The sequence below is a fragment of the Atractosteus spatula genome, chromosome 3 (genome assembly GCF_055471065.1).
Source record: "Atractosteus spatula isolate fAtrSpa1 chromosome 3, fAtrSpa1.hap1, whole genome shotgun sequence".
In the NCBI taxonomy this organism is placed as follows: Eukaryota; Metazoa; Chordata; class Actinopteri; order Semionotiformes; family Lepisosteidae; genus Atractosteus; species Atractosteus spatula.
The window spans coordinates 14,593,830-14,608,517 of record NC_142708.1 but is presented as its reverse complement, the minus strand read 5'-3'; the positions used below and the strand labels follow the sequence as shown (position 1 = coordinate 14,608,517).

At 34.2% G+C, this 14,688-nt stretch overlaps 1 protein-coding gene across 1 annotated transcript in view; it reads left to right on the top strand.

Annotated features, from left to right (window-relative positions):
* The first annotated feature begins 840 nt into the window (after window positions 1–840).
* ntrk2a (neurotrophic tyrosine kinase, receptor, type 2a) overlaps window positions 841–14,688 on the top strand; it is an 85,841-nt gene continuing 71,993 nt past the window's right edge. The window contains exons 1-7 of the mRNA XM_088910294.1: window positions 841–1,388; window positions 3,110–3,184; window positions 3,273–3,344; window positions 3,898–3,966; window positions 4,245–4,393; window positions 13,110–13,246; window positions 14,203–14,338. Of these exons, the coding sequence (XP_088766420.1) occupies window positions 1,183–1,388; window positions 3,110–3,184; window positions 3,273–3,344; window positions 3,898–3,966; window positions 4,245–4,393; window positions 13,110–13,246; window positions 14,203–14,338 (844 nt within the window). The 5' untranslated portion in view covers window positions 841–1,182. The remainder of the gene's footprint in view (window positions 1,389–3,109; window positions 3,185–3,272; window positions 3,345–3,897; window positions 3,967–4,244; window positions 4,394–13,109; window positions 13,247–14,202; window positions 14,339–14,688) is intronic.

Genomic DNA, 14,688 nt, shown 5'->3' with positions numbered 1-14,688 from the left:
ATTAGGAATCACTTTAAGCATTTTACTGTAGGCATTTTGGCGTATTTTTGATTTCTGAGATTCTGTCCGTCTTGTGCGTCAAATATCACGTCACATTCACAGCTATTGGAATACAGTACGTGAGCGAGTGTGCTTCGGGAAACTGCGTGAGTGTGCCTATGTGTGTGTGTGTGAAACAACGCGGCACATTGACTCTCATCCGATATTTGCTAATGCTGGATTTAGTGACTGGCAATAGGTATTGTGAAACATACATTTCCTACCTCACATTTTATAGGTACAGTACAAATCATATCTTTAATCAGCCTGCTTGTAAATTAAACACTCTTGGACGCTTTTACCGCTTGCTTGTTCTGAGGTACAGTATATCACTGCAGCCTCATTAGGTAATATGGAGGTGTGCCTTTGATTCAATTCAAACATTTTTTTAATCTGATTTTCTCGAATGTTAATCTCCTTTCGAACTTTATATTCCGAATTAGGTTGTCTCACCACGTTTAAATATAATGGTATTATAAATGATTAACATTGTTTTATGCCATGCAAAGCCAGTCTCCAGTTTTGTCTATATAGGATCTATTTTGTTCTGTTCTAGCAATAACCTTTTGCTGATGGAAAACTGCAGCGAAAATCATTTCTGATATCAGGCTCGTAATTACAACGAGCGGCTGTTGTAGGTTTATCGCGTGTGGTAATTATCGATATACGACTGCTGGTACTCGGTACCTCCTTGCCTTGTCCTCATCACGCACTTACTCGCTCTTTCACTACGGCACCACACGCTCGCTTCAGCCTGCGTGGATCATCTCTGCCTGTTTTTTTTTCCTCCAGCCCTGCAGCAGAAACGGAGCAGCAGCAGCAGCAGCAGCAACAGCATCATTTTTTCTGTGGTGTTTTGCACCACTGCGATCAACCAGCCAACCCAAATCTCCTTGGAGAGTGAAGACACCGAACGAAAAGGAGAGAGGGGGGAAGGAAACCTTGGCACACTTTACAGCCTGTATATTTAATATTGTATGACTCCCTTACTGCGGAGAGAGAAAAGACAATTCGATCACAACCTCACCTCTTACCGAAAGGATTATCTCATGGTTTTTCGCCTTTGTTTCTGACTAGATCGCCGACAGGTTTATAAGGAAGGATCATTTAACCAAATCTGGAAAGGGCAACGAGGGATCCACTATGATCTCCTCTTGGAAGTGGCGTGTAATGGCTCGTTTGGGATTTTGTTGGATTTTGCTGGGGCTTTGGAGGTTTAGCGCCGCTTGTCCTGCAGTTTGTACTTGCAGCACCTCAAGAATTTCATGTACCAGTATCGATCAAGAATGGGGAATCAAGGCTTTCCCTGTATTAAACACCGATATAGAAATGGAAAACATTACTGAAATGTGAGTATCATCCACATGAGAGATGGACACGTTCAGGATTGGAATAATGTGTCCAGTTGTACTACAAAAATCATAACGAAATGAAAATGAAAAAAAAAAACATTAAGACGAAACGCGTTGCAATGTGCGGTGAGCAAAGCCAGAATTAAGTTTCATTCAAGCAGCATCGCGCAAGGTTGACTTATCAGCTCATCTGTTACAGCGGGCTAGTGTTAAAGAAAATAAAATCGCTGGAGGACATGTGTGGAAAGGATGAGCAGAAAGATTGAAGGAATGTATCAAATGGAAGCTTCGGCAGATTGTTTCCAGAGAGTTTTTGAAATAAACTTGTAAAGTGGCAAATTCTGTTCACACAAATACACTGGAAGTAAATGGATTACTGTATATGTTAGGTTTATGTAGATCTGAAAGGATTGTCAGCGGTAAATGCGATGTAGTGTATGAGCCATTAAAGGGCAGCATCAGTTGAACTACACGCTGATATGTATGTTCAAACAGTGGCCGTGGTATAATTATTTAACTAAAATGGACACAATACCCGACACTAGACAACGTGTGTGAGAACAAGAAACACGTATTTGCGAAAACGACTTTCAATAGGATGTATGTCATTTTTTTCATTGGAAAGGTGCTGAAATGTGGAACGGCTTAGGCTGCTGCTATCAGCCAGTTTCGCATTCCCGTAATAAGAGGATTGATGGACTGTAAAGGAACGCAACCCTAGCAAAATCCGAGCAAAGACGCGGCATATTAGAATCACTCCCTACAGCAAACGAATTTAGTTCTTGCTCACCTTTAGTTTTACATACGATAAATTGACTTTTTATTGGTCAGTTAGGTTATGCAGAAGAATAGCTATTACAGTATACATCAGCTGTGGTGTGAAATTATAAGACTGTTATTCTTCCTTTTTTATAACTATCTTATTATTAAAAAGATAGACTGCTGGGATAAAAAAGGCCCGAAACATAAATGTGGCCATTGAAATTTAAAGGAAGCAGAGTCGTATAATTCGCTACACATTAATCCGCGAAGTGTCTTTTTTGCTAAAGACTTAACATCAAGCCCCTTAGGTACCTGAAACTATTTTTTTCTTATTTGTTGTACGATGCAGATTTCTTTCAAACAAACAAACGATAGAGCGCATTTAGTGTAGCCTTATTTTATACTAGTCATTAAGGTTCTTATACTGTATATCGTCTGCTATTTGCTGCGATATAAAGTCTTCAAACACTGTGATATAACTATAGTTAAACCACCAGTGCATCAAGAAAAGCGTTAATTGACACACAACTGTTAGATCGATCCAACTTTGAATTTAAGAGACTAGATCAATTAATCGATAAAAAAAAATTCATCTCGCCAGCTGTTTTCATCAAAATATTTAAAGGCCTTTACTAAGGCATACAAAATGACTAAAACATGTAGCCCACTTTATAGAGGCGTTTTACAGAAGCGATTATATAAGGAACTGCTAAAAAGTAATAACTGGACTTAACATAAATTAATTTGATAAAATATCTTAAAGGGCCCTCTATTTTTATAAAAGCACAATACACAATGATCAAAGGCATTCTTTAATAGTTTTTGGAAATTACAAAAATATTCAAGAATGGTTAGTGAACATGTAGGGCCATTATTTGAATTTATGCACATTATATTTTTAACTGTGTAAAAGGCAAATGTATTTTTTGTAACATTATTTTAATGTCTTTTAACAGATACATTGCAAATCAAAGTAATTTACATGCCATCACCGATAATGATGTGAAGTTCTATAAGAGCCTCAGGAATTTGTAAGTATCAGATATTAAAAACAGCAACGAGAACACTTATGACAACAGTCGACAACAACAATAATCATTTTGTTTTCATTATCAACAGAACTGTGACAAACTCTGGATTGACTTATATATCCCGTTTGGCTTTTCAGAACAATGTGAAGCTACAATATCTGTAAGTAATGTTTTAGTAAGTTGTAAGTTGAGTACTTTAATTTCAGTTTATGGATAAATGAAAAAAAACTTAATGTTATATACACAGTTTTAATTATTTTAATAAATTACTAACATCTTGTGTACAACATGAAAACCTATTTTTCTTTTTCAGTCATGTACACGTACTTTGGTGTAAATTTGGATTTCAAGTGATTAATTTTAAAATGTCTCGACAAAAGGGAGTGTGCTAAAATATTGTATTTTTCTTTTTGCCACAAAATGATTCAGACTTTTTACATTGCAGCAGGTTCTTTATATCTACAGTATATCTCAGTGACAGTGTTCAGATGTATTGTGATTTTATAACCCGTCAAGAACTATAAATAAAATTCTGTGTGCAGCACAATTTGAAAGTAAAAATTAAAACCTGACCAAAAGGGAGCATTGTGTCTTCTCAAATAAGAGCCAAATCCTAGCATTGGCTGATCTACTAATAGGCCTTATCTGCTAGGTTTACTCACTGCGTGTTTTGTGCTATGAAGGTGTTTATTTGTGGATTGATTGAATTGCAGGAATCTAAAAGACAACAGGCTGTCATCATTATCTTGGAGGACCTTCCGGCATTTAAACTTGACAAGTTTGTAAGTATTTTTGATAAAGCAAAATATCTGTCTATGGGATTGTTTGATAAAACATGCATGCTTTTACCTTAGGAAAGGCTGATATGAATCCTTTTTGTGTGACACAAGCAAAAATATGTTTTTTTTTTCCTTAGTAAACTGAAGATAACTGAATAAAATACCGAATAAAGTAGTTTTACCCAGTTAAAATAAACTTTGCCACGGATTTCCTTTATTTTCTTGTCTGTTTAGAACTGTCTATTAAAATAGCACTTTAATATGAAAACCCTGCCATTTAGTATCCTTTCAGGCAATCCTTTGCAGTGCTCATGTGGTAACTTGTGGATCAAGCTATGGCTGGGAGATGAAACAGAGAGCCAGGAGATAGTGTGCTGGGATGACAAAAATAGAAATAAGCCACTCTCCAAACTGTCTCTTCCAGAGTGCGGTAATTTCAATTTTACTATTATTAAAATTAACCCCGAATAAAATGCACATGATTTATTTAACCATGCAATTTGGTGTACTATATATAAAAACATGTATTTTCATTAAAAAAAAAACTGTTGAAGGGCTTGTTGTGAAATATGAAGTGGTGGGATGATAGTTCAATTATTAAAGATAACTTTTGAAAAATAACATGACGTTTAGCATTTAATATGTTTCACGTGGATGAAGGGTAATGGTAAAGTTCTGGGTCTGGCATTCTTCCTTTGCCCACTGGAGTTAATGATAATGCATTCAGGTTCTGTATTCACAGTGATGGCATTTCATTAAGATTCATTATCTGGTCAAACACATTTCCTCTGCTTCAGAAGCAAAAGGAACTTGGTTGCAGTTGTGTTCAGAAAAAGCATAATATGTTAACAAGTGAGACATCACTCTTTTGCCTTTGAAGTAAATGTTTCTAGTTGTTTATCATCCAATGATGATCCTTCCCATTGTGTAATTTAGATCTGTTTACCTTTCATTAAGGGTTTCTTTGCCAACCCTGGACTATATTGAAGTTATAGTATTCATTTAAAGAGCTTTATCTGTCTTACTAGGCTTTACAGACGCTATAGAGAATAGTTGTAGGCCTTTCCTTTTTGGTTCTAAATGAACTTTGGTACCCAGTTTGGAAATAATTATTAAACCAACAGTGTGCAAAATAAGAAGCATGCAGATTAATAACGGTTAAGTCAAATTCTTATACTGTATTAAATTCATGGAAAAACACACGTTCCTTTTTTCCAACCATGCCATTATTTTATTTTCAATTTACTTTCATTTTAAAAAATCACATGATGTACAGTATCTTAAACACATGTGGTAGATTTTTTAAAATAAAAGCAGATTGGAAATAAAATAAGGGCTTGGCTGGAAAACAAGGACCTGGCACATCAGAAGTGAGTATATAAAGAGATTTGCTTTGTTTGATTCTTTAGTACAGTTGACCTGTATTCAGATTTGTGCCTTTCTTTAGACACACCCATAATATTTCTGTAGGGTTTAGGTTAGGCTTTTGTAATGACTATACCAGCACTTTGATCCTTGTCGTCTTTGAAAAGTTTGGAGTTGACTATGTGGTTGCAGTGCTTTAGATTGCTGTCACACTGAAATATGAAACTGTGTTAGATTACTTTGTGATCAATAATATGAATTATTTCAGTCAGGGGTGTAGCTACATACTACATTTAATAAAAAAAAGGCATTTTGCTTCAATGGAGCTATCACTTTACCTTAGTATTGTACAAACAGAATTCAACTAAAATGAAAAATAATGTCACACTTTTCATGTGTATTCTGCCTTCCACCAAATTTTCAGCTTTAATTTTTTTTTAATTTGCTCTCAGAAAACCGCGAACAAATTCAATTCTGATGTACTAGAAAAGAACATGTTAACATTTTAAAACTGCTTTCATATGTCTCGCTTTCTAGATGTGAAAAGCCATAGAAGTCTCACACTGCTGTAAATTGAGGCTTCTCGTCTTTGATTCCAAATGCGTTTTCATCCATGAGTGGGAAATACAGTATAGTTTGTGGTTTAATAAAACCCCATAATGCTAGGTCTAAGAACCTAGTAAGTTTGGAGTTCATTGTGTCACCCTACAGGGTATGTTCTTAGTATTGTGTTATTTTGTCAGTATTAGTATTTTTATTGAAAAAGAATTTTGCGACTGTATCTGCAGCATGTCCAATGAGGCTCTGCATTTTTGCATTCTTGTCTTATTTGTTACAGATTCTACTAATGCATTTTCTATGACCTTGATGATCTGAGTAAGGGGTTTTGATTGCCACTTTATATTTCTGCTTTTAGGTGATATTCTATATGGTCAGCCAGATATGGTTAGGATCTTTGTTTAACCTATTATTATATTTCAGAATATCTGATCTTACTGTGCTTCTAGGAGTGCTGAGTATTTCTGCCCACATTGCACAAATCTTTCTTGGTGTAACTGTAGAACCTGACTTCTACATCTTATTCTAAAGTCTGTGTGAATGTGAAAGATTATCTGTTGTTAACAGAATATTCTTGCACTTAAAATTATAATATATGCAACTTCTAACTGGATAATAAGTGGCCTGTATCTGTGATTTCCTACCCAGTATGTAACTGTGTTTTGCAGAGAAATAGGTTTAATAGTGTAAATAAGTTTGAAACATTGCCCTAAATTGTTCTCTTTGTCCCTCACTTTAATTCACTTTAGGTGCATCCCTTTACATTTTTATTTGTCATGATATTCTACTATTGTCCCAGAAACAGTTGAAAAGTATAGTAGCAGGACGTGTTGTGGTGTACTTTGTTTTACACCGGTAAAACATTCAATGTATAAATTTGGATTGCTTGCTTACATCGTTTGTTCTCCATCTGTGTCTTTAGGTTTTGTTGCAATTGTTGTATATCACATTAAATGCAATCTAAGTAAAAACAACAAAAGAGCAACGCAGAACATTTTGTTGGATGTTTAACAAATAAAAAATACAGGGAACATTCTGATTCCCAACACCTTTTCATTTTTATTTTTATGATCGCCAGCAGTGTCTGGTCAGGTCTTGGCAGACAATATAACATAAGAAAGGTTAACCATTTGACCCATCATGATATTTTAAATGCTCGTGGCTTATTGATCCTGTCTTGTTCTGCCATTTCTTTAGAATCTGCTTCATTAACTTTTCTAGGTAGTTTGTTCCAGTAAAATGCATTTCCTTATGTCCTGTCTGTCCTGTCTTAATTCCTGGGGTTCAATCTGCATGTTGTTCCAGTGTTTGTGTGGTTTTTCTCCAGATACTCAAGTTTCCTTCCACAGTCCTAAGACAAACTGGTAGGTTAAATGACATCTGTAAATCTGGCCCTGGTGTGAATGTGTGTGCGTGTCTGTGTGTCTGCCCTATGATGGACAGGCATCACATCCTAGGTGGATTCTGTCATGCACCCAATGGATAGGCTCCAGGCCAGCATGACCCTGAAATTGATAAGTAGTTGTTGAAAGTGGTGATGATGATGAAGCTATTTACAGTATGTATTGTATTCCTTAAAGCCAGGGATTATTTTGGTCTCTCCTCTTTCTAAAATGTAAATATCACTTTTGTTATTACATAAGCCAAATGTTACAATATATTCCCAATTCTATATAACTATTCCATACTATAGTGTTAATATTTTATTTCATGTGTACTCTACACTCATCACTGTTTACTCTGAATAATGTTCATTTGTGTCAATTTGGTTTAATTCTCTCTCCCTTTCATGGTTGAGCACTAAACAGCAATACTCCTGTATTGAGTGACCTCTGGAAGATTTGTTTGTGAGAGGGAACATAGATTTTTAATACTTTATTGATTTAATTCATCTAGAGGAGTTGTAAGGTTTTACATTTTGTATAGCATTATAAAACTACCATACTGTCTCTGTTAATCTTTTGTGTCTTACCTGTTCAGAGATGTCTTCAGGCTTTATCCATGCAACCATACAACATATTTCATTCAGTCAGCGGTCACAAGTTATTAAGTGAATAGAAGTATCTCAGATCAAACCAATCAGGTCTTCTCTGGTCAACTCAAGAGTCGGTCTTTGTAGTCTCATAATAATAATCAATTGATAATTGGTTATAAAATTAAAAGGACCTTCTATTTTGCTACAGCAATAATTGGGAATCCTGATAGTTTGGAAACAGAATCCTTTAACACCTTATATTAAAAGAGATTAATGAGGCTTTGTATTACTAGGGTGCCAATGGAGCACTAACAGACTGAATAGAAGATGAGTCCCAGTTTCATTGGAAGGTAGTTAACCATTGTCTGAATTAAAATGAATGTGTAAATCACTATAATACAGAACAGTGGGAGTACATTTAATACACATATTGTACCTGTATTCTCAGCAACACCATTATAAAAATTCCTTTTTTGCAAGGAGGCTAATGAGAAGAGCTACAGTATGTCTTGGCCCATCTTCAAAGTATCCTGTTGTTATTGTCTGTGGGACTTGACTCTTTACGTGAGATTTCCTCAATAGGAAATTTTTATAATATTATATCTAATCAAGAGAGTGGTTATTACCAGTGTTTATAGCCAGTGTTTTGATGAAAACCAATTTTTAAGTCATACCAGCGATTTTCTATTAGATTCTACTGAGGATTTTGGCTAGGCCACTTCAGTCCACAAGTGGTACAAGGTAGCTTTGGTCCAATTTGAGGTCTTTAGCTGACTGGAGTAGATTTTCATCTAAGAGTTAGCTGCACTTCCATCCATTTCACTCTCGATCATAAGAAGCTTCCCAGTCGCTGCTGATGAAGTCTCATAACATAATGTTGTTATGAACATTCTTGACATTATGGATGGTGTTAAATGGGTGATAGCCTGTTTTGGATTTGCACCAGTAATGCTTTGAATGCTTTTCATTTAGACCAAAAGTTTCAATTTTGTCTCAGCTGACTATAAAACCTTTTTATACATGTTTGCAGTAACACTTAAATGCTTTGTTGCAAATTACATGAAGATTTTAAGATGGTGTTTTTTCAGTAATGGCTTCCTTCTAGCCATTTTGCTACAGAAACCAGCTGTGATTCATGGTCATTTTCTCCAATCTCAGTCATTGAACTCTGTAACTCCGTCAAAATCATTGTTTAACCTCAGAGTGGCATTCCTAACCAGTTTCCGCCTTGACCAACTGCTCATTTTGGAGGGACATCCTGATCTAGGCAGTGTCTGGGTGGTATGAACTACCTTCCACTTCTTAAATGATTAATTTCAGTATTCTCAAAGAGATATTCAGTGTCTCATATTTTTGATATCTTTCTCATGATCTGTGCCTTTCTCTAACTTTATCTTTTGAGTTTTGAAATCTCCTTGGTCTTCATGGTTGAACCTTGAAATTTATTGCTAGGGACCTTCTTATTTGAAATCCTGTCATATTGTGTGCATGAAGACCTTGCTTTGGATGTAAGACAATAAATTATGCTTATTAATGAAGGCCAGTTGCAGAATGTCTCTCTAGTACTAATTTAAGTTTTTAAGGCTAATATATCACATTTTCACTGTCTTAGAAGGCCTTTGTTATCATTATATCAAGTGCAGAAACATCATTATTATAGATATGGAAGTGTTTATTTTAGAGGAGTCTATGGAGTTAAAGATGAATAATGAATTGTTAAAATATTTTTTCTGTCATTCTCTGCAACTGAGACTTACTTTGATTTACGTTGGTTTACTTTATCAGGCTGCAAATTTGTTTAATTGTATATAAATCTCTACAATGACATAAGAAGTAGCTCAAATGACAGAATCATGACAAACGAAAAACTACTCTATTATATGCTTGTTTCACATCTGACATCCTCACAATACTTTTTTATTTTGGATTGTGTACTTAGAAAGGTGTCTGGCACAGTGAAGTGTTTTCTATTTGCATATTAAAACACCATTCAGGTGGGCTTATGTAATGAAAAAATGAGCTGAGTTCAGCGTCTCCACTTTTAATTAACAAATTATAAATCACAAAAATAAACAATAAAATATGTAAAAATAATGCTGTATTAAACTATTTAGTGTTTATCTCTATGATTATAAAAGCTATAATTTATTTTTTTCATAAGACTGACTGTGTCAAATAAATATTGTAATTACAGATATGGAAAACTCTAAAGTGACTCAATAAGTCAGTAAACTTGTTTTTACTACTTTTCACATGTTTTAACTGAATTTGACCTTTTGTGCTCCATTTGGTTTGTTTTGAAACTGGTGGCATAAGTTTTTTGGATTGTTGATATTATCGGTCTGTTGAAAGGATCTGTTAACTGTGCTGAATACACTGAGGTGCCCTAGTTGCTGTTGATAGGTTGGGATTGGAGATCATTCTTAAAATAAAGTATAAGGAGAGATGGTTTGTAGCTGAAATGCAATATTTTCTAATATATTTATTTGCTTACTGTGAAGTTCATTAATGGAAGTCAATATACTTCATTAAGTGGAACAGAAGAAAATTAATACAGATCAAAATGTGCTCTCTATTTAACAGTATCTAAGCCACTCAAAGAATTTACATACTGAAACAGATACAGTACATGGTGGTATTTTTTTTGTTCTTCCATAATCATTTGAATGTCAAATATCCTAAAAGACTTTCATTACAAAAAGTGGTCAGAAATTATCCATGAGCCTTTCTGGATGAAATTCACTCCATGCTTACTATGAAAGTTTAGACATTTATGTTTCTAGAAATGTAAATCGATGAATTACCAAAATTACTATCAGACTGTTTCCAGATGCAGTTTTAAAATTATTTTTCCACTTTGTGAGTATTATCCAAAAGTAAGAACTGGAATACAGCAATACTTTTAATATTTAAACTAAAGCCTAGCCATAAGCATAGGTAAAATGAAAGCTTATTTTAGCATTCATAGCAAAGATCTCATTATGGTAATATAATTATGCAAAATTGATTCCAAGGCACAAACGATATGCAGTTAAAGCTGTGAGCAGGATTAATGTATGCCTGTTGTAGTATGTGAAGTGCTATTTTATGGAGAAAAATGACAAGAGAACATTTCTAAGTATAAAACAAATTACAATTCCTGAAAATTTAACGTAATTCACATGCAGTCCCGGGAAGGAATACATGAAAAAGGCACGAGAAAAACCTTGTCAATTTGTGGTGCTTAAATATTTTGTCCTGCTGTATAAATGTTAGGTGAACTTGTACAATATCTGATTTACTTGAATCTGTTATACAGTTTTAACTGTATTTGAGTAAAACTCTGGTGTTTATCTTTGTGTTTCATGATTGAAATATTTACAATTTAGAGCTGTGGTTTTGTGTCTCTTCCCAATATGAATAGATTTTAATATTAATACAATATTTAATTTTCATAGTGAAAAATGGGTATGGAGTATTTGGCATTTGGCAAAAAAAAAATACTTGGGACCATAGGGAACAATATTAAACAATATTAATACACACCCAACAAGACTAATGGATATAACATTATTATGAAGATTACTAACAAGAGAAGGCACACAGGCCCATCTAACCTTTTCATCTAGTTGTTGGGTACACTTACACACTTAGTTGATTTTGTATTAGTACACTAGTTTAGTACGGGTGAGTGCCATTTGTCTTGTATGGTTTTGGGTAGTCAGTGCAGGTTAGCTAGGGTGTTGAAGACGCCGAAGACCGTGTGTTTCGGGTTTTCTTTTGTAGTCAGATTAGCTTTCCCTCACTGTCCTAGCCAGCTCCATTTTGTTTGTTATTTTCTTTCCTTTGGTACCACTCTAGTTCCTTACCCTTCTTATCACGCTTCCTAGTCCCTCACCAAAACCCCCCTGCTTCCAAAAGAATTATCCTAAATGTTACACCCCTTTACCCCTAGACACTTGGGGTCATAACAGTAGTTAACCAATGATTGATCTGAGTATCTCATCCAGCTGTTTACTAAAAGAAGTCAGCGTATTGGCTTTAGCTTGATTGGGTAGCTTGTTCCATACTCTCACAACCATTAATGCTACAGTTGTGTGCCAGAGAACATGTAATCAGTCCTTGAAAACAGCTAGCACACCTGCCACCAATCTCCCTTCAGCGAATCCCGTCACTATCCGTTGGAATTTGCCACTGCCAAGGTCTCATTGGTGTATTTGCCAAATTCCACTGCCACAGAGTGCACCTTGAAAAGGCTGGCATTAGAAGCACCCTTGATATACTACTATACATACTATACTGTAATATAATACTGTATTACTATATAGTACAGTATATGGATTCCAAAGTTTGCTAGTTTAAGATAACATGTTTCTGGGCTTTGTTAAAAATCAATTTTTTTATAACTGGCTCAGTGCTGCTGGTGTTAGGATTGGGTTTAATTCTCTTGGTCCACAGAAAAACAGCAACCTCTGCAATTACTCAGGTTTCTGCAGGCTTGTGACACTGTCCATTTGACACTGAAGCTACAGGATGCTGTGGATCTTCTAGTATGTCAAAAGATAAATGGTTTAATGAATGGGTGGGTTGAAACAATCTGTCGATCTATCCTTATTCTCCTTCTGTGGATGTAGGGTCATCACCATGATCTGCAACTCTTTTGACAATTCCAAAATTGTGGGTGATCAATAAAAAAAGGGTAATTATTTATTATAACATGTTTTTTTTTAAAGACACATAAGATGCTCTAGGAGGGTTGTAGTTCGGTTTTGTTAAACATAAGCATATTATTTGCTCTCAGATTTTTAAAAGGGTCTCGATAAGATTAAGAAGTGATAGTAAAATGTGGATCCAGTCTTTAAAAGTTCATAAGTACTTATGATTGCTCATACTCATCCCTGTTCATGTATACCCAAAGAGTATACTGGTTTCATCAGTTTGTTCCAATTATTGACTTAATTGGCACTGAACTGTTAATGTTTAAATATCTTTAGTTGTTGAGAATGTTAGTTTGCTTATTAACCATGCAGGATTGTGTTTCTCCTGGAAACTATTTTAGATACTATTTTGTAATATTTCAGTAATCAAATGTGTAAAGTTATTTCATTCATTTTTTAAATTTAAATTAGCTCAATATGCATGATCTTATAGAATAAAAGGTAAGTTTTATAGTGCGTTAGCCAAATTAGATATATCAATGACTGGAATGTGATGTATTCAGAAATGTTCATATGTTGTATTGTCTTTCTTTCTGACCTTTTTTAAACAGTCTTGCCTAAAGTGGATATTAGTCTCTCGAATGTCACCATACATGAAGGAAAGAATGTTATACTTGAGTGCAGTGCTACTGGGTCTCCTCCTCCTCTTCTAGAATGGAATACTGACCATTTAGTTTCCAGTTATGAGGTAAGAGACCTAAGAAAACTGTTTAAATAATAAAGGAAACTGCATGATTTCCAGTTTTTCACTTTCAACAAAAATAGCTTTGTGTTCTTTATTATTTATTCATTACATTAATTAAATTATTTCTTTTTTGTGATATACAGTGAGCCACTTTACTGAGGCATTTAGAGAAGAATATACATTATACAGTATATACTATCTAGAGATATACTATCTATACTGTATATACAGAATACGAATTTCTCAAAACATATGAATACTACCTGTTAGTATTCTTTCACGTTATATTTACTGTCCTGTGATTAAATTAGGTTAATTTCATTGGACTCCCTGAAGATAAAAAATTCAACTCAACTGTTTATAAATACAGTAGATGAAAGGAAGAGAAGATATTAATAGAAAGAATCACTCTTAGGTGTGACCTACATACGATATTCCATGTGTTAAATCACAGGTTTTGTACAAATCAGAATTTGCTGTCATAGGAGAGTGCAAATTCCACAATTAACAGAGATAACTCATAGACTATCATCAAAAATGGCTGACCACTATGACAGTGCAATTCCTCAATAGAATTATAAATACCATGGCATAATTCAGATGACACAATTTTGCCGTGTGCCTAATTATGAGGCATATAAGAAAATGCCTCTTTAATGGCATTTTTCTTCTTGCATGTTCATTCTAAAAGTATACATGGTTGTATTCTCAGGTTAAATCCCTTGGCAACTGTTTTCCAACAGTCCCAACATTTTTTCCTCTAAAATGCTGTGCAATATAAATTTGATCCTTTCCATTTCTCAAACAAAATCCTTTTTTAGTTCAACATGTTTATCTTATTCTATATCCTGTTTCTGAAATGTTGTGTTAAGCCAGTTCCATATTTTTGTATAATCATATATATATAAAAACATGTACAGGGATATATGGATTGAAATAATTATTTATTTTTCCCCTAGAAGGTAAATACCTCAGCGCAGCGTTCAATACTTAAGCTGACAAACATTTCATCACATGATAATGGTAAAAAGATTCCATGCAGTGCAGAAAACATTGTTTGGGGAAGTGAACTTTCTGCTGTTCTAAATATTCTCTGTAAGTCAACAATATTTTGTATTTTGGCATTTTTTCTTTGTCTTTCACAATTAATGATTATCTAGTAAATCCCAAGTTTAAGCACAACTTAAAATGATAATGGTAATATAAATGTTTTTATTGATTTATCAGTGTATATCTAATCAAAATTACAACATGCATTGTAATTAGAAATCAAAAGTAATTGTTGTAAAACCATAATTTTGTCTTTGTTTCACTGGAAATGAAAATTGAATATTTTTTTTTAATTATGAAATTGAAACTTCTTATTCTTCTTAATTTTTTTAGAAATATTCTAAAACGAAATTTCTCAAAAAAACTTTTGTATGTTACTAGTTTTACAAATACTT